The 21,615-nt window shown below is 37.9% G+C and overlaps 1 protein-coding gene across 3 annotated transcripts in view; it reads left to right on the top strand.

The window, feature by feature from the left end:
* The window catches only part of TTLL15 (tubulin tyrosine ligase-like 15), a 44,382-nt gene that overhangs the window by 18,136 nt on the left and 4,631 nt on the right, over nt 1-21,615 (top strand). For 2 of the 3 annotated variants that reach the window (XM_072542428.1, XM_072542429.1), the window contains exons 2-5: nt 14,816-15,135; nt 15,364-15,747; nt 16,049-16,306; nt 21,332-21,544. In XM_072542428.1, coding sequence (XP_072398529.1) covers nt 14,816-15,135; nt 15,364-15,747; nt 16,049-16,306; nt 21,332-21,544 — 1,175 coding nt within the window. The remainder of the gene's footprint in view (nt 1-14,815; nt 15,136-15,363; nt 15,748-16,048; nt 16,307-21,331; nt 21,545-21,615) is intronic. The other variant, XM_072542430.1, reaches the window with a different exon arrangement.

Raw genomic sequence — 21,615 nt, forward strand, 5'->3', positions numbered from 1 at the left:
TTTCCACCTCTCTCTGTTGTCCCATTCTCCATCGTTTAGGCCTCTCTTACTCATGGCGTCGTCTACTTCGTTCCTCCAGGATCTTTGGGGTCGTCCTCTTTTCCTCCTTCCTATGGGGCTAAATTCGGTTATTCTCTTTATCTATCTGCTGTCGCTAGTTCTTCGTACATGTCCATACCACTTTAGTCTTTTTTGTTCTATATATGTTAGTATGTCTGTTTGTATTGATGTTCTTTGCTTTATTTCGTCATTACTTCTTCTATCCATTCTTGTTACTCTGCAGCATCTTCGCAGGCATTCCATGTCTGTTGCTACTATCTTACTGCTGTTTTTCTTGTTTATGATCCAATTTTCAGCCCCATATGTCATAGTACTTCGCACTAATGTTTTATAAATCTGTGTTTTTGTCTTCATATTTACACATTTTTCTTCATTAAGTAAGATGAGAGCTGCTGTATGATTCATGCTCGTTTATTCTGATAGTTTACTAAGTGTCAGGCTTACAAAGCTTACTTTGATCACTCCTGTTTGTTGTTTGGCTTTGGATAAAATAGATCTCAGTGTATTGGTTGTTTTAAATGCTGTTATGATGTTGTATTTATGTCCCATGCTTCTTGTGAGCATTTCTGGATTGCTTATGGTATTATGTTGTTTCCTTTCTTCAAACTGCGCATAAACTGGTGCACAGTATTCGGCCACCGAGTATATTAGGCTCAGAACTAAAGTTCGTAATGTGTTCGCCAAAGCTCCACAGAGATTTTGGATAATGTTTCTGCGCCTCCTTATCTTGGAGGCGGCATTTTCAATATGCTTTTAAAGGATTCTCACTAAAGTCACCCCAAGGTATTTATGATGCTTTTGGGGTTTAAGAACAATATTGTTAAAAGATACTTTCAGTTGGTGATTTGTTTCCCTGTTATTAAGATGGAAGCAACTAACTTTAGTCTTGCTTTAGTAATGTTTAAAGTTTTATCGCGTTCGCGTTCAGGATTTCTTGGTGGCTTCTAAGTTCTTGTGTTGGACAGCTATAGCTGAATCATCAGTATCCAAATTTCCTTGTAGCAAAGTTTGCATTATATGATGGGTAGGTAAGTATCTGTCCGAGAGCATGTTGTTATTTAGTTTTACTATAGTGTGGCATGGAACCATCTTAACAAGTTTATAAAGAAGAGATTCCTTTCAAACTGTGTCGGAGGCAGCAGTTAAGTCTACGAAGACAACTGATGTATTGGCTTACTTTTGACAACCACCTCTATATGTGTAGCAAAATTTAATATTTGGTCTGTGCAGCTTCTTCTTGGCCAAAGGCCAGAAAAATTTGACAGGATGGAGTTTGGCAGCCTCTATAATTTGATAAGCTATTTTTGTGTTATTTTGCTGCATCATACAAAGAAATCAGGATGTATATTATCAAATTCTGGTTCTTTGCCTAAGAACATGAAACTGCGCCTAGTACGCAGGGCACGGGCGCGTATCTTTCCTATCGCTACCTACGCTGCAGTAACTTAAACCATCAAAAGTATAATAGCACAACGTATAAAAGTGTATGTGCCTTTGAAATGTGGGTCCATCGTAAAATGAGGCGAATACCCTGGACAGCACCATACAAATATCTCAATCTTAACAGAACTCGACATAATCACTAGGCTTACCACAGTCATCAATTAGAATATACTGAGGTTTTGGAGACAGCCAGACAAATGGAAAGTATGGAGAGATTGGTGGTTGAAGGAAAATTCGATGGTTAAAAAACTCAAGGAAGAGTGCCGCTTCGATAGTCCAAAGAGAAAGACAGATAGATCAAATAAAGAGCACCACCTCTTACTCTCTCCCTCCTTTTCTCTCTAAAGCAGCTCACTACACGCAGGAGAAAGTAGAATGGATAGCAACCATACGCCAATACCGTAACGTTACCACATCCTGACGGAGGATAAAGAACAGAGGAGGAGATTCTCTTTCAATCAAATCTAAAAGCTGTTCATCATATTTATCATTATTATCAAAATACCTTTTTCACAGAGTCTCAAAATAAATCTCCCCACATTCATATTTTCCAACCATAAAAAATTGTCCGTCACGATGTTCATAAGTAATTCGCAAAGTTACAGATTGCTGTTTTTCTTCGATTCTTTAGGTTGATGCATTGTTGACTATAACTATATGTTGTATGTAGACATTGGATTATTAATAAAAAATACATATTCACTGATACGTCCAATATATTATGTAAAATAAGGTGTTCATATAATTTTCATGATTGAGTACTTACAAATTACTACTTTCAATATAATTAAAGGGTATATGGCTATATTATTATAACATTGATGTATCTATATGATAACAGTTGGCTTTATTTTTTAACTATTTTCACTTTTTGTAAATGTAGCATATACTTTATGATTGCTAATATTTTAGGTCTACTGAATTTGCGTTTATTGGCCCAAAAAGTTAATTATATACTGGCGTTACCGCTATGGGATGTTCATTTAGATCCAGCTGGTTTATGTTCTCTAGGAGGTTTTTAAGAATAACACCAGTAGTAGATAGAATAATAGGTACTGTGTGGGTCCTGAGTTGTATTTATAGATCTCTGTACTTGGCGATCTTTTCGTTGTATTTAACAAGCAAATTATTGACGTTGGGTATCGCCACATCAAAGTGTTGTTTGCCTAGTAAGTTTAATAACTAGTATGAGATCCGGTCTATCATGTGCCACTGGTTGGTCTGTGAGCACCGTGCGGTCACAGTATAGCTTGTAGTTGTCATTTTCAAGCATTCTCTCAGGGACGTATTGATAATAAGAAAGATGGTCGGTTTTTAAGAAGGCCTAGTTTGTCAGCTAGTTCTTGGTGGATAATCTTTCCTACTGAGTTATGGCGTTCTTTATAATCAGTACCGACAAACTGTTGTACTGCCTGTAGCCTGGCAGCCACCGGTAATATGTTGGATAAGTTTATTCGAAAGATAATCTTTTGCCATTTGCATTTCAATTTGAGTAATTTGGGTAGATTTGGGTAATATGGCTGCCGTGACTCAGAGGTTGTCCAATTTTAGATAAGTCTTTAATCATTTCTGGTTTATCATCGAAGACTAGCGACTTAGATATCTTCACAGCGAATAGTCTAGCGGTGTTAGATCGGAAGATCTTGGACGCCAAATTACAGGTCCGAGATGTGAACACAAATATCAATTTTCATTCAATTGAAACGGAGATATTGCGACTTTTATAAATTTGAATTTATTAACTCAGTTTTTGAAATATTAAAATTAAGAGAAAAAGGACTAACTCGGGGTTTAAGGGTTGTAGGACATGCTATTTTTTTTAATTCGTATGGTTAATAATGGTTTTCAATTCCCCTACGCCATCCAACTGAATCTCTTTAGACTCACTATAAATTGATTGACAAATTGAGCGTTTCTTGTAGGCGATAGTTTTATTCTTCACCTTTTTATATAATATATTTTGTTACATCTTCTTTTCGCAATACCATATTTATGCAACATATCGATAGATATCTTTTGAAAGTCGTTGTAGAATACATCTATTATATTGATTTTTGACAAATCAAGAATTTAAACTCTGTTCCTGACTATAAAAGGCTAAAAATGGTAAATCCGCTTAAAATACATTATCTCACCAAAACTCTTTTAATTTTATTCAGAATATCGTTAAGAACTGGCTTAGATGTCAGTCAACTTTTATAAATCACTGCTGTTTCCTAAATATCTAATAGATACGCATCTAAATATAAGCGAAAGAAAGTTTAATCACTGCTCGAAAGCTAGTACGAACAAAATTTCTCTGCCAATTTTTTATCATAATGCTCTTAATTTTTTGTAGCTAGATATAAAAAAAAACAAAAAAGAATAAATGTGCAGTGACATAGTTTAGTTTGGTCGATTAGAAATTAGATTGAAAATAATTTTAAAAATTAACAAAAAAAATTTAATTAATATCTTTTTATAAATTAAATGTGTTATTAGTATAGTGGTTATAAAACTACTTTTTTATTCACATATTTCTTTTGGAATAAGACACGATTATATAATGAAGTATTATTTGATCTTTTTTTAGTTTTTTAAGGTTAATAACTTGAATTATTGTACTTAGGATATTATTATGGCTTTTAGTGACTTCACTACCATAGGATTCGTATCAGTCTGACACTGAGTCTAAGCTCTCTATAGTACTTGACGACGCATGATAGATTGGCTGGAGAAGTTCTCATTCCTTTAGGGTGTCCCCGATGTATACTTAGTCTAACAAGCTATCTAAGAGACTCACTAATATCTCAACGTGCTATTGTTAAATCTGTGAAAGTACATAAACAAAGGATCATTTCATAAAATAGGTAGATTCCTTGTTTATCGAAATGACCATACGAGAGATGTAATTAAGATTGAACCAAATAAACACCCGCAGATCAATCAAGCAGCTGGCCATTAAATATTCCAGTTAAAATTCGATTTTACATTTGATTTGAATTTAGTTAAATCCCAAAACATGGACGAAAGAAACACGAAAGCTGAAATCGATGATAGACTATATAATAATCAAACAAGATACCACAATAAAGATCAAAGATGTGTGAGTCAGAAGAGGAGCAGAATGTGGAACGGACCATAAACTATCGACAGCAAAAATGGGCATTAATTGGAAACATAACAAGACCCCCTCTATAGAAGAACCGTTGAAGACTATAAGAGAAAAACAATACAATATAGAACTACTCACAATCAATAAGAGAACTATACCAACAACGTCTAGACCAAAAATTAATAGAATTTAGATACGGCAACATCGAAGAAATATTCTTCTTCCTTATGTACCGTCTCCTCTAAGGAGTTGGTAATCATCACAGCTATTTTCACTTTTGAGATTGCAGCTCTGAACAAGTCGACGAATTGCAATTATACCACTTTCTCAGATTGTTGAGCCAGGAGATGCGTCTTCTCCCAATACTTCATTTTCTCTGTATTTTTCCCTGCATTATGGTTTGTAGCAACACATGTTTATCCCCTCTCATAACGTGGCTGAGATAGTTGATTGGAAAAGAAAACAGGCGAAGACGAAGCAGATCCTATTCAAAATATACTTAGAGAAAGCCTTGATTACATGGAAAAGGAAATGCGAAGGCATGGGAGTACCGGTACGGAACGATTACCTATATACGTTAAGCTTTGCAGACGATCAAGTAGTGATGGCACAAGACCAAGACGACCTCAGCTACATGATGAAGAAACTACAAGAAGAATATACCAAGGCTGGCCTAGATATTAACCTCGCGAAAACAGAGTACCTATCTACAAGTGAAGAAGACATAGAAGATCTACAGATTGATGACAACGTAACAATCAAAGGAAAGGATAAATTCAAATACTTGGGGTTTATAATCACGAAGAAGGCAACAACAGAGGAAGAAATTACACAAAGATTAGGACAAACAAGAACAGCAATCCGACAACTTAACTCAGTATGGTGGGATAGACACCTAAATATGAAGACAAAAACACAGATTTATAAAACATTAGTGCGAAGTATTATGACATATGGGGCTGAAAATTGGATCATAAACAAGAAAAACAGCAGTAAGATAGGAGCAACCGAGATGGAATGCCTGCGAAGATGCTGCAGAGTAACAAGAATGGATAGGAGAAGTAGTGACGAAATAAAGCAAAGAACATCAATATAAACAGATATACTAAGATATATACATAACAAAAAGACATATGACATAGACGTGGTATGGACATGTAGGAAGAACTAGCGACAGCAGATGGATAAAGAGAATAACCGAATGGAGCCCCATAGAAAGGAGGAAAAGAGGACGACCCCGAAAATCATGGAGGAACGAAGTAGACGACGCCATGAGTAAGAGAGGCCTAAACGATGGAGAATGGGACAACAGAGAGAGATGGAAACGGTTGAGCGAGGGAAGGCAGTGAATACTGTAGAATCCCTGAATAATATATATAAATCCCAAAACGTGATGTTAGGAAAAAAAATATTAAACATGAAAGTGGAACTATTATAATAATATTGTGTATATTTACACATACGTGATCTTGTGTACAACACAATTTGTGTATTTAAAGCGAAATGTAAACATACAAAGTAGTTAGTATTGCTGACACCGTTCGTAATGTGGTATGCAACTCGACCTGGGTTATATTTGTATTGTTAAGTTATCCAATAAATTAAAAAAGTACAATCTATATTTATTTTGGAAAGCGAACATGGAAAATCAGTTGGTCCTGAATTTTTTGAAATATAAAAGGCTAAGGCTGCATTAGGGCACAATATCACTACATCTGTGTTTCCTAAAGAACGGATCCTTTACACTTTTTCCATCTCTATTATTGCTTTTTGCTGCGTTGTTTTGTTTCACCAAATCAGCATAAGTAATTATCACCTTCTTTGTACCTTACATTGTTATTTAGATACTCATGCCGTTATCCACAATTTGGCATCGCCGTATGTACAGTGAAAGTCATACTTTTGATTTAGTCACAGAAATTATAAATAAATTATTAATCAAACACCGTAACGGATTTAATAAACAAATTAATTCATATATTCACATTTTTTTCTAATATGACGAAGACATCTCTATGCTAATAGTGTAACGGATAACAGTCTTATTTGTTTTGATAATTTTTGTAGACAGTTAAGAATTTTGGAAGAGTTTGAATATTTATCTTAACAATAATGTCGAATATAAAATCAATAATAGTTTTTAGAAAACTGAAAATCAGACAATCCTCGGGATTGGTCGCATTAGTATATGTTTTGAGCGCTTTGAGAGTTGCCAGCGCATTCCGCACAGATATTATCTGAGGAAAAGAATACCCTTTATCGGCAAAAGGAGTCAACTACATCTATATTGTGCCGAGATGGACTTAAAAGAAGACAAGGGCAAAACAGCATTGATCAATGTCAATTACAGTGGGATTCCGCAACAACGGGCAGGTGGACGCATTATCTTATACCACAGGTGAATGTTTGCCTGAACCTCAAACATGGCGAGGTCAACTACTATCTGACGCAGATTCTCTCAGGATATGGCTGTTTTCGAGCATATCTTTATCGCTTTAAACACAACGAGTCTCCAGAGTGTGCCCATTCTGCCTCGGGGTCAGTGAAGATGCGGAACAAGTGTTCCGCACTTTGCGTGTCCTCGTTTTAACTTGCTGCGCAATACTCTAGAAGTAGTTTCCCAACAGAAAATTCGACCAGAGACCATAGTAGAAGAAATGCTTTCATGGAAGGTAACTTGGGATACAATCGCCACATTCGCGATGGAAGTTTTCCAGGATCTTCGCCGCATTGAAAGAAGACGAGCTGAAAATAGAGACGCTTGGTAGAAGAGAATGAATGACTTCAACGACATGAAGGAAGAGCAACAGCTAGATCCTCCCCTTGTGAAGTAATACCTTACGGTAGTACCGTGGGGGAAACAGAGGCAGAAGAAGGGGACGTTGGTATTGTATTGTAATATACGAGTCCGACATTCCAGGCAGTCCTGATAATAAAAAGTATTTCCAACCCCAAAAAAACATCATACACATAGACACACACACATACCCTCACACGAACACTTACACCATGCTCAATGGACAAATCACAGACTGCCTCGCCCCAACTGGCTCATCTTACTGTCAGTTGTGTTGCACCTACTACACTCCCCAATCCTGAGGTATATTGCCATCGTGCCCAGGAGATGCATGATACAGGGCAAAAGTGTTGTCTTAAGCATTGTCCCAGAGAGCTGTCGAGCTTTGGGGAATAATAGCTTTAGCGCAATAATTTGTCTCAACTAGTGGGAACGAACATGGAAAACAAGACGATAAGAGATAAAAGAGATGGTTCATAAACAGACAACTATCTGCGCATAGCAGAAAATCAGAAAGGGGCAAACATGACTTCTGCAAAGTGAATCACAGAAAATTTATACAAAACCAGAGCGCGGAAATGGTAAGAACCGAGAGTAAAAAGAGAAGAGTTCTCAAGAGAATACCAGGATCCTTTCTAAGGAAACAAAATTGAGACATTAAAAAAGGCTGGTTATTAAACAATCGAAATTTCGGGTAGAATTAACAAATCCTACTCTTCTCTATCGACTATGTCTTATATAAAGCATTGAGAACTGCTTATTTCAAGACATATTACAAACTTTTAAACGTATTGTTGTGAATTTATTAATTGTTAAGTCTTTAATTTATAATGTCTTGTTCTTATCTTAATTCATTAAAAAGCACAATGAATGATATTTATTTATTTTCACTAAACATACATAATTTATTAAAAAGCGAACGTAACATTTTATCGCGAGCGCGTCGTCCGAATTAACTAACTGTTTTCAAAATAAAAGTTCCTCCATATTTATACGAAAACAGCTGCTCTAGAATCCCATGGATTTTGACCTCAATTGACCTGGTTTCGCCTCGAATGGACAGGCCTAATTCCGGAAGATTCGAATGGAACCAGTTTTTTTATTACTTGGAGTTTATGCCAGCTATTCGAAAGGTCTCGTATATTCTAAAACAGAACAGCATTAGTCATAATATAATACGGTTATTTTTAGGCCAGGATTTTTATCGTAACATTGCCCCCCTCTTAAAAGATGGTTCCTCCTGGAACCTTGTCGGGACTGGAACCGGAACTGTATGCTGGTATCGGCAACTGGACCCTCTTTTACAACTTCCAGTTGTATAAAAATGACAAGGGACGGTTTTCTCTCCGCACCAGTAACTATGCGGATTGCAACAGACTAACACCTGGACTTCGGTGTCTTTGAAGATCTCCTCCACCATATTTCGGATAACCCTCCAATCTAATTGGCGGCACTCCAACTTTGGCATGGCTAACTTTTGCACGTCGGACTCTAGTACGTGCTCTCTCAATTGAAGTAAGGCTTCCCATACATCTCGGTAGGTAGGTTGGTCACGGGCAGTGTCTTTTGTTACCAGGTAGAAAAGGTAACGTGATGCATCTTGGAGTTTCAAGGTTTTACCGGGAGCTGGCACCTGGCATTGAAGTTCTGCAACTCGACCAAACTTCCTTCGAAAGACGGATGCCAACCCTGGTGCGTCTTTGATACTGGCCGGGATGGTGAGGGCCAGCGAGTAGTCATCGGGGAGCGCTAGTAGATCTTGCTTTTCTTCAGTGGTAACACCATGTCTCGCTTTACCGGTACCTCCATAGGCACCCATGAATTCCTCAAACGTGAGGTCAGACACATCGTGGACTTGGTTTACTTCCACTTCTTCATCTACGTCGTGGTCACCTTCGAAAGACGCCAGCCGGTTATGGTGTACTATCATCGGCTTTCCCTTCGGAATCTTGCTTATTCGGTAGATGACATCGTTGATCTTCTCCATAATGAGGTATGGACCTTCCCAAAACTGCTGCAATTTGGGAGAACAACCTTTTCGCTTCTTGGGATTATACAGCCATACTTTGTCGTTCTTCTTAAAGCAACCCTTTTCGGCTTGTGTATCGTACCGTTTCTTCATTCGGTCGCTAGCGATCTGAAGGTGGGAACGGACCAACTCATGTACATCGTCCATTCTTCTTCGTAATTCGATCACATAATCTTCACCTGCTACATCTTCTCCAGGTCGACACCCAAACTCTAGATCACAAGGTAGTCGCATTTCGCGTCCGAATAGGACTTTCGCTGGTGTCTGGCCTGTTGATTCGTTAACAGCAGATCTGTAGGCCATTGTGAAGAACGGAAGGTATTGGTCCCAGTCTCGCTGATGATCGGACACCATCTTTGTCAAATATTTGCCAACTGTCCTATTCATCCGTTCTACCATACCATCAGATTGCGGATGATATGCTGTAGTTCTTGTTTTCTTCATGCCTAGTCTATCACATATTCCTTGGAATAGATCGCTTTCGAAGTTCCTGCCTTGGTCACTATGGATCTCCAAAGGCACTCCAAATCGGCTGATATATTCTTGGATCAACTTATCTGCAACGGTGGCGGCCTTCTGGTCTGGAAGTGCGTAAATCTCGACCCACTTAGTGAAGTAATCCATTACTACCAGCATGTACTTGCCTCCATTTTCACTTTCTGGAAATGGCCCAGCGATGTCCAAAGCTATTCTTTCAAACGGGCTTCCAACATTATATTGTCTCATAGGAGCTCTCCTTTTTCGGTAAGGCCCGTTACTCGTGGCACAAATAGTACATTTCTTACACCAGTCTTTTACATCGTCGGAACTGTTCATCCAATAAAACCGTTCCCGAATTCGCTGAAGGGTTTTCCTTACACCAAAATGCCCTCCCGATGGACTGTCGTGTAACTGACGAAGTACTTCGGCTATTCTGCTCTTTGGGATCACCAACTGTCTTCTCTTCTCTGAACCGTCATCATTTTCCAGGACTCGTTTAAGCAAGCCATCTTCGATGATAAATGAGTCCCACTGGGCCCAATACGTCTTAACTACTGAGCATAGGTTTGATATTTCCTGCCAAGGTGGTCGACGGTTTTCCTCTTTCCATTTTCGGATTTTCTGTATAACTGGATCTCTCTCTTGTTCTTCCCTGATCTTAGTAGGCGTCCAGTCGGCGTTGACAATCGTCGTTCTTAGCACTGCTGCTTCCTTGGATTCCGTTTTGTTGCAGTGGGAACACTCTGCTGAGCATGGCCTTCTGGAAAGAGAATCAGCGTTTCTGTGGCTAACTCCGGCCCGGTGCTCAATCTTAAAATCGTATTCTTGGAGTCGTTCGATCCACCTGGCTATCTGACCCTCTGGATTCTTAAACTGCATCAACCACTTAAGGGCGGCATGGTCGGTTCGGATTAGAAACTTTCTGCCATAGAGGTATTGGTAGAAGTGCTCTACTGATTTAACTACTGCTAGAAGTTCTCTTCTCGTGACGCAATAATTCCGCTCAGGTTTTGAAAGGACTTTACTAAAATATCCGAGGACTCGTTCCTGTCCTCCTTGAATCTGAGACAGCACTCCTCCAATTCCCACGTTACTTGCATCCGTATCTAAGATGAACTCTCCTTCTGGCAGTGGATACCCCAAAATTGGTGCGGTTATTAAATGCTTTTTCAACGTTTCAAAGGCATTTTGGCAGTCTATATCCCAGCGGTATTCTCTTGCTTCCTCTGTAAGTCGCGTTAATGGCTTAGCGATATCTGCAAACTTCTTAATAAACCTCCGGTAGTAAGTACATAGTCCAAGAAAACTTCTCACTTGATGTTTGTCAGTTGGTTTTGGCCATTCCTTAATGGAATCGATTTTTCCCTTATCCACGGCCACTCCTTCTTTACTGACTATATGACCCAGATAATTGACTTTACCTTGAAATAGCTGGCACTTCTTGGGGTTTAGCATCAATTGGGCAGCTTTAAGTCGATTAAAAACGTTTTCTAAATTCCTCAAATGATCTTCGAATGTCTCCCCCAAGACGATTATGTCATCTAAATAAACCAGGCATGTTTTCCAAGATAACCCTCTCAACACATTTTCCATAAGCCTCTCAAATGTCGCAGGAGCATTACAAAGTCCAAATGGCATAACGTTGAATTGCCACAATCCAGATCCTGTGGTGAAGGCTGTCTTTTCTTTATCGACTGGGTCCATTTCTACCTGCCAGTATCCAGACTTCAAATCTAAAGTAGAAAACAATTTACTTCCAGCCAATGTGTCCAATGTGTCATCGATCCGAGGCAGAGGATAACTATCTTTCTTGGTAACGTTGTTCAGCAAACGGTAATCCACACAGAACCTCGTCGTTCCGTCTTTCTTCTTAACCAGGACCACCGGAGAGACCCATGGGCTCGTAGAAGGTTCTATCACCCCGTCTTTCTTCATTTCCTGAACAATCGTTTCAGCTTCCTCTCTTTTCGCCTGTGGTAATCGTCGAGCTGTTTGACGAATTGGCTTAGCATTACCAGTATCAATTTTATGCTTAACAACCGTAGTTCTTCCCGTCTTTCCTCCTTTCGGTACGAAAATATCACGATACTGCCGAAGAAATTCCCTTAATTTCCTTTTCTCCATCTGATTTAGAGACTGTCCTGCAACTGCAACCATTTGGTCGAATTTATCGTTGGAATTATCAGATGTTGTCGCCTGACGGATTATGGATGTCACAGGTACACAAGTTCCTACTTTTGTCTCTTTCTTTATGGTCACTGGGTAGTCGTTGACATTGATAAGTCTCACAGGAATTTCTTTAGCCGAAGTCACCAATTCCTTTCCAATTATGATTCCACGGCCAACCTCATCGTCGTGGTTCCAAGGCTCCATCATAACAGGTCTCCCTTCGTCCACAATTCCCTGTAGCCGCGCTACTATGATCGTTTCGCTTCTCGCAGGCACGACTGTATCTTCTTTAATGGCTGCTTGCACAGTGTTGTCATTATGTGGATGGAGAAATACTTCCTCGTTGCCAACTTTGATTACCTTATTCTTAAAATCCAATTGGAATCCATGCATATTCATTACGTCCATTCCTAATATAACATCCTCTTCGATGTCAGCAACTATAACAGTATGGACAAACTTTTCTGCTCCAATTCCCAATTGTACCTGGATTTCTCCATGAATGTTGGCATTTTCACCTGTAGCGGTCCGAAGTCGCAACCTTGTTGGTAACAGTTTCTTTCGGCTGTTTATAACTGTCGGGCGTATAATGGTTCTGGTCGCTCCGGTATCCACCAACAACGTATGCTTTTTACCATTTATGTCTCCATCTACATATACACTATCTTCACGACATTTCAAAGAAGCTATTAGTATGAGAGGGTCTTTGGAAAAGTTCTGGGTCGAGGCTGCCCCCCTAAGGCTGACCCGTTCTAGTTTTCCTGATGGTGAGTTTCTTGATTTGCGTCGTACCTAGGGTGCTTACAGGAGCTTCGTACGTGTCCTATCTCGCCACAATTCCAGCATCTGATGGTCTTCGTTTTCTTGTATGTCATGCTTTTTATCATATTAACGAGCTGGTCAAGTTTATCTTCATCTCCTTCCTCTTTTACAGTCCTAACTTTACTGTACCCGCCAGAGGCCTGCGTAGCTGACTCGTATTCGAGGGCGGCGGATAAGACATCAACCAGCGTCTTGTGACGAGCTAGTCGTAGTGTTCTCTGCATTTCATGATCACGAAGACCATCAATAAACGTTTGAACGGCCAATTTTTCCATCATGTCTTCGGGAGCTGTTGGATAAGCATATCGTACTAATCTGGCAATATCTACCTCATATTCTTGAAGAGCCTCATCTTTCTTCTGTCTACGATTTTTAAGCTGCGACTGATATACATGCTCCAAATGTTCGTGGCCATATCGCATATTTAACCTCTTCTTCAGTTGTTCGAAATCATCGGTCTCCTCTACGGCTATGGTCTGAAGCACATCTAAGGCATCTCCTCGAAGAGCGATAGTCAGGTTTACCGCCTTTTCTTTTTCAGACCATCCATTTGCTCTTGCGGCTGATTCGAACTGTTTCATGTAGTTGTTCCATGACGATTTTCCATCGAAAGTTGGGACTTTAACATGAATAGAACCTCCACTTCCTTCAAATTTCGGCCGTGTCTCCAACTTACATTTCGTCTCGTCTTCTTTTATCTCCACTGTAATCGGATTGTTACCTCTCTCTGCTGTCCCTGTTTCCTCCATCTTCCTTTCCATTTCTTTCATCTTTTCTTCGAAGGCCAACATATCGGCAGCAACTTGATTTTTTAACGAAGATATTCTATCGTCGAGGGCAGACATCTCAGAAGTGACTTTAGAGATTTCCGAAGAGATGTTAGCAGAGACTTTGCTTTCCAGCGAAGAAATCTCGTTAGAAACTTTGTCTTCCAACGAAGCGATATCGCCGGAAACTTTGGCTACATCACCAGAAACTTTGGCTACATCAGAAGAAACTTTCGAAATATCGTCAGAAACTTTGTTCTCCAATGATGCGATGTCGCCGGAAACTTTCGAAATCGACGAGAGGACAGCATCTTCAAATATATAGGTCTCTGGATCTAGTCCCTCTTCTAGCAAAGCGTTCTTTAGTCGTTGGACTAACTCAGCCTTTTTTCCGGTAGAAGCTAATTCTCTGTCTTCAAGATGTCTTCTTAAATTAGTCACTGTCAGCTCATAAATCGTAGCCATTTTCACAATTTATTTTATATTCACTTGTATTATTATTATAAGTCTAATTTATGTTCGATCCCACTTCTGACACCATTTGTTGTGAATTTATTAATTGTTAAGTCTTTAATTTATAATGTCTTGTTCTTATCTTAATTCATTAAAAAGCACAATGAATGATATTTATTTATTTTCACTAAACATACATAATTTATTAAAAAGCGAACGTAACATTTTATCGCGAGCGCGTCGTCCGAATTAACTAACTGTTTTCAAAATAAAAGTTCCTCCATATTTATACGAAAACAGCTGCTCTAGAATCCCATGGATTTTGACCTCAATTGACCTGGTTTCGCCTCGAATGGACAGGCCTAATTCCGGAAGATTCGAATGGAACCAGTTTTTTTATTACTTGGAGTTTATGCCAGCTATTCGAAAGGTCTCGTATATTCTAAAACAGAACAGCATTAGTCATAATATAATACGGTTATTTTTAGGCCAGGATTTTTATCGTAACAGTATAAAGACGGTCTTGTATAAAATATGAAGGTACAAAGTAGAAATATATAAAGACCTTGATGGCTCCAGTCCTGAAAGCAAATCTCAAGCATATTAATGCAGCTTTGGCAATGTTACTATGTGATGGAATTCTTGTATTTGTTGCAGTTTTTCAACAACAAGATATTAATTTTTATTTTTTTTATTTTCAGCCATCCCGACCTCCTCCAAAACCCCTAATAGAAACCGCTATAGGACAATACACCATATTATCAGTTGTCTTAGGTGGCGTTGCCGTTCTAACAGTAATTGCCATAACTGCAGATGAGTGTAGGAAATGCTTCGACAAAGCGGCAAACTTACAGCCGGCAGAGAAAATACAAAAGGCGTTTTGGGCTTATGGTAAAGATGTCGAAGGAGGGCATTTGCAAGAAGTGTTCACGATACTACATCGATTAGGATATAAAAAAGACGATAATTACTCGGAGTGGGATCTGCTTTGGGCCCATGATTATCCCTTTACGGAACTTAGGTAACTATCAGCAAACCAAACTGCGTATTTTACTTAAAAAATTGGTAGATTTACTTGATACATAATGTACACCACCTGTCTATGGTCGATATCGATGTCAAACAAATACTTCTGGAGTATGTTAAATTCTTCCAAATATTTCTGAATTTTGTATATAAAATAATACTTATATTATAAAGAACTTCTAAAGTTGTGTGTAATTATTATTAAGTATTACCATTATTGCAGGTCGCAATTGGACAATCTGAAACCTCATCAAAAAGTTAACCATTTACCCGGAATCGGTCACATAACGAACAAAGTGACTCTAGCTACTAGCGGCTTAAATTACATACCACCAGCATTCAAGCTACCTGTGGATAAAGACAAACTACTGGAATATTCCCAAAAGTTTCCCAATATATCCTTTGTACAAAAAAACAACGATCATCGTGAGGTTAAGATCAAAAAAATTTTTGACGTGAATTTAGACCAAGAAGGAACTTTTCTACAGGAGTATATCGATAAGCCTTTATTAGTTAGTGGGCACAGATTTGATATTGGTATTTATACTATAATTACTTCTGTTGAACCTTTAAGAGTTTATATTTACAACGGAGAAGGACTTTTACGGTAAGCAAATTATTATTAAAAATTTAAATATATCAGTTAACTATATTTAACTGATTTTTACCCCTATATTAACTGGCTTCGCTCATATATACCTAGTAAAAGCACTGATGATGGAAAATTATGTGATGTAGCCCGAAAGGGTTCTTTTATATTATTATACCTTTTATAAATTAATTTTTAAAATAAATATAATTATTAAGAGACTAGTTATAATGTTTGTTATTCAAATTACGTAAATTTAAAAGTTTAAAATATTTTATGCAAATGTATACAACTTTTTTTCTTACATTTCCAATTTTAGATTCTGTCCAGAAAAATATTATCCATTTGATCCCGAAAACCTGGATAAATATGTTGTGGGTGACGACTACTTGCCCGTTTGGAAAATACCTGCGTTGGTTTATTATTACAACGAATTAGGATTTGGGATGAGAGACAGCCTTAACGCTTATTTAAAAAATTTGGGTAAAGATCCCAGTACTATTTGGGAGCAAATAGAAGATGCCATTCGAACTGTGGTAATAGCCAAAGAAGCTGCTATTGTTGATGTTCTACAAAGGTATAACAAAATTTAATTATCACAAATCTTAAAAATTATGGTATTGCTACATTAGATTGTTGATAGCGTGTTCGCTATCTCAAACCAAAAATACTTGAGAAAGCTCCGTCTCATAAAAAAAGACATTGAATGTTGTGGACTGTCTAAAGTCGATCCATTTTCTATAAAAAAATCCGTGTGTTTTTAAATGTTGTATCAATGTTGTACAATTTTCAATAAATGATGAATTCGGTTATTTTTAAATATATTTTCGTCTGGTGATATAATATTGTAATTTAATACTTTTATAGCTATTAACTATATCTTGAACTATCTGAAATACGAGGGTGGATTGATATAAAACTAGCCTTTGATAGAAAAAACAAGCTTTTTGGAATTAAATCGATTTATTTCTCAACATAGTCCCCTTTTAGCTCGATACACTTAGTAAGACGATTTTCCAATTTTTTTTTTCCCATCTGAATAATACTTTTGCTCGAGCTCTTCAAAATAGGCCGAAGTATAATTCAGTGGCGCACCGTGGGGGGGGGGGGGTTGGAGGTTAAACCCCTCCCCCCAGGACCCTATTCCGACACTGTTACTTACACATTTTAAGGACTAGAAAAGGAAGTAACACCAAAAAAAAAATTTTCCCCCCAGAGACAAATTCTAGGTGCGCTACTGTCATAATTTGTTGCGAAACGGCGTCCTTCGAGCCATTTTTTTTAGGTTTGGAAACAGGAAAAAATCACTGGCGGCAAAATCTGGGGAATACGGTGGCTGTTCAACTAATTCATAGCCCAATTCGTGTAATTTTGCCATGGCGATGGCCGATTGGTGAGCCGGTGCAAATTGTCTTGGTGAAAGAGCACTTTTTGCGTTCCAAACCGGGACGTTTTCGACGCAATTCGGCATCGAATCGATCCAATAATGCTGCGTAGTACTCACCATTGATTGTTTTTCCTTTTTTCAAGTAGTCGATGTGGATGATGCCCTTCGCATCCCAGAAAACAGTCGCCATCACTTTGCCGGCCGAATGTGCACTCTTTGCCTTCTTCGGCGGCCCTTTGCCGAGTTTGCGCCACTGTTTCGACTGTTCTTTGGTTTAATTTTGCATCCAGGTTTCATCAACGGTGATAAATTGGCGAAAAAAATCCTTGGGATCGCGCCGTATCATCGCCAAAAGCGTCTCCGAAGTGGTCACACGTTTTTGCATTTGATCGATTGTCAGCAAACGCGGTACTCATCGCGCGGATAGCTTTTTCATGTCCAAATGATGGTGAATGATGTTGTGTACGCGTTCGTAGGTAATGTTTAGGACCTCTATTAAATCGCGGAGCTTAATTCGACGATCTGCCATAATCATGTCATGGACTTTGTTGATCATTTCCGGCGTGGTGACTTCATTTGGCCTCAAGGGACGCTCATCATCAAAAACACTCGTACGACCACGAACAAACTCAGCTTTCGAAAATTTTACTGTTTCTAACAAAGGTGCAACCTCACGATAAACTTCGTCCAGGTCGGCTTTGATTTGCACATTCGTTTTACCCTTTTTGTGGAGGAACTTAATCACCTAACGATACTCGACTTTTTCCATTTCTCCGAAAACACAAAATTTGCTTGCTTTTGACGGCTGTAAAAACCAAACTAATTGTTTTTAAAATTTGAAATTTTGACAGACGTCATGTCATGAATGGCAAATGTCAACACCGAAACCAATTCGGTATCAAGTAGCGCCATCTATCAAAGGCTAATTTAATATCAATCTATCCTCGTAAATAAATTCAAGGAAATGGTGGGAAGAGGTAATCTATTAGGAAATAAGGGAAACAGAGATTGACCATTACCGTGTCTAATAATCAACCTATTTCCTTTTGAATTGTTTTTGAATAATCCTTTATCACTATCATCTGACCAGTTGTTCAGCATTGTGTGTCCTGCATATACATAGCTAGGTGTCATCAACATATACAATTGGCTTTGGCTGAAATTCACTTCTGTAGTATTTAATATTGTCTAAATGCTTAAGATGTAGAGCCTGAATTCATTCCGTTCAATTAATAAACGTCGATTATATTTCTTTTTCTTCTACTTAAATCTTTTACAATCCTGTAAAGAGGACTCACACTTCAAGTCCACTCGTACGCCTCCTAAGACTTCTGCAAAAGCATTAATGATATACGACAACTTTGAGTTTCATGAAAATGGGTAATTGTATTTCTAATGAACTGTTTGTAGTAGTCTCCCAAGTTCGTCACATTTGCTTTCCTTGTAGAAGGTGTTGTGGCTGGATATTCTTGTGAAATATTTAAATCTGCATATCTTAACATATTTGCTTCTTGGATTAACCTTTCCTACTATGCGTACATATACTCCAGTATTCCACTCATACATTGTTTAATATAATATAAAATATGTTTAATATTTAAACACTTTGTAAAATATACCTTTGGATTTCGGTGTCAATCTGAACTGTTTACTCGTACTAAACCTTATCCATTATATAAAATAGTATCTAAAACTCGAATTCGCACCTTTCTTTATGAGACTGGAAAACATAATGAAACTGAATTGCAAACTCGTTTTAAACCCAGTGGTTACAAATCCTCGAAGATATTACCCTAATTACTATATAATTACGTTTTGAAAGATAAAACAATCTTTGTAAAAGCAAATTTTAATTATTGTTTACATTAATGAGTAATACAATTTCGCGGTTTTAAATATAAAATATTCATCCCAAATTGTTTAATATTGCAACGCCACTGCATAGCTGTTGTCTATGCATTAAATAATTTCGTGAAACTGCATTTGAAACCAGCTGTAATAGTAACGACCATCAAGAGAAAACACTGGATGACAGACAGAACGCTGCAACTTCTCGAAGAGCGAAGGAGAATCAAATCTCTCATATATCAAAACGACAGCAACAAAAACGAATTAGCAAGGTTAAATAGAGAAATTAAAAGAGCATGTAAGGATGATAAAAATAAACATATAAATGAAGAATGCGAAGAACTAAAGAGACATGTAAACCGGTATGAATCCCATGAACTATATAACAAAGTCCGATATCTATCCAGAGAATTTAAACCAATCACACAAACAATAATGGATCAAAACCAACATATTATAAATGACGAGAAAGGGATTGCGGAGGTATGGAAAAAATATTGTCAAAGTCTATGTGCAGATGATCCCCAGAATGCAAATCACGACGAGGTCACTGCAGAGAGAGAGAACCAAACATTCTAAAGTCAGAGGAAGAAAAAGCAATCAAAAAGTTAAAAAATAGAAAATCTCCTGGCGCAGACCATATCACCGCAGAAGTTTTTAAAGAGACTGGAGATGTTGGAGTAAGTGTTATGCATATGATCTGCAAAAAGATTTGCGAAACCGGAGAGTGGCCCAACGACTAGACAACATCCACTTTCACCCCTATATTCAAAAAAGTAACTCCGCCAGATTGCAGCAACTACAGAACGATAACCCTAATATCCCATGCAAGCAAAGTTCTACTTCATGTAATACATGAAAGACTAAAAGCTTTTCTATTGCCTCAGACATCAAAAGAACAAGCGGGATTTGTCCCAGGAAAAGGCAAAAGAGAACACATCCTTAATGTCAGACAGCTAATCGAAAAAACTCGTGAATTCAATACTCATATGCTTATGTGCTTTGTGGATTACACAAAGGCCTTCGATGAAGTCAAATGGCAGCAGCTATGGTCCATACTAGCGGAAATGGGAACACCCCACTACTTAATTCAACAAATTAGAAGTCTATATGAAAATAATAAGTGCTCAGTAAAAATAAACAACACCCATTCCGATCATTTCAGAACAGAGGCAGGTGTCAGGCAGCGATGCATAATCTCGCCAACTCTGTTTAATATTTACAGCGAACACATTATGTGAAAGGTACTAGATGTGGGATGGAAGGGTGGAATATCAGTAGGAGGTCAAAAAATCAGCAACTTGAGATATGCTGATGACACTTTAATAATCGCTGCAAATCAAGAATAAATGGAACACATGATGAGATGTCTGGAGGAGAAAAGCAGAACATATGAACTAAAGCTAAATAGGAGTAAGACAAAGATCATGATAGTAGACAGAGCTCGGAATAATCTTCAACACATTAAAGAAATTCGGGGCTTTGAACTAGTAAATAGGTTCATATACCTGGGGTTCCTAATAACATATGACGGACGGTGTGACAAAGAGATACGTCGAAGGTTGACTATTGCTAGAACAGCTATGATGAAACTGGTAACAATTTGGAAAAATTCTAGCTTAACAATACACACAAAACTAAGGCTGGTAAGGACACTCATTTTTCCCATAGTCACATATGCATCCGAAACGTGGATCTTAAAGAAAGCGGATAAAAATAAACTAGACGCTTTCGAAATGTGGGTATACCGCCGTATGTTAAAAATATTCTGGATTGATCATCGCACTGACGTATCGATATTAGAACAACTTAAAGTAAAGGATAGATTGCTTAAACAAATACAACAGAGATATTTGCAGTATTTTGGACACATTGCTAGAACAGGTACGATGAAAAAACTGATAGTCGAGGGTAGAGTTGAAGGAAAGAGATCTAGGGGAAGATCTTCAAGCCGTTGGGTAGATCAAACAAAAATATTGATTAACCGAGGGTTACATGAAGCCGAACAACTAGCCCAGGACAGGGAAGGATGGAGAGAAATCGTGAAAAACTGTAAAGGCTTGATGGTGTCACCACAGTCCAAAAGGGATTAGGACTGGGGAGGAGGAGGAGTAATAGTTGATTCTTTTATTTCAATTACCCACATCAATTACTAAAGGTAGCGAAATAATCAGTTTGTGTCATATCTGAATGATCGCGATATATATCGAGCGAGTACACTAATAGCTTTTATCTGTATCAAAAGGGATTTTTAGTATAATTTGTAAGATTAATTAATACATAATACAATTTAAAACATTAACACTCATAAATAATTAATTTTCACTTTACATAGAATTCTTAATTTAATTTCAAATAATTTTCCAGGTACACGAGCAAAAGGAACTTTTTTGAACTAATGCGTTTCGATTTCTTGGTTGATGAAAATCTAAAAATATACTTACTAGAAGCGAACATGAGCCCAAACTTATCGTCGGCTCATTTTCCACCAAACAGACTACTGTACCAACAAGTCCTATACAACGTTTTAGGTTTGGTTGGAGTCGGAGAAAGTATATACCGAAGTTCTTTAGCTGTAAGGTACTTGTACACATAATAATTAAGTTCTCCATTTTGAATACATTTATCGTAACATTTTAGTTAACTAATCG

Source organism: Diabrotica undecimpunctata, chromosome 8 (assembly GCF_040954645.1).
Source record: "Diabrotica undecimpunctata isolate CICGRU chromosome 8, icDiaUnde3, whole genome shotgun sequence".
Classification (NCBI taxonomy): domain Eukaryota; kingdom Metazoa; phylum Arthropoda; class Insecta; order Coleoptera; family Chrysomelidae; genus Diabrotica; species Diabrotica undecimpunctata.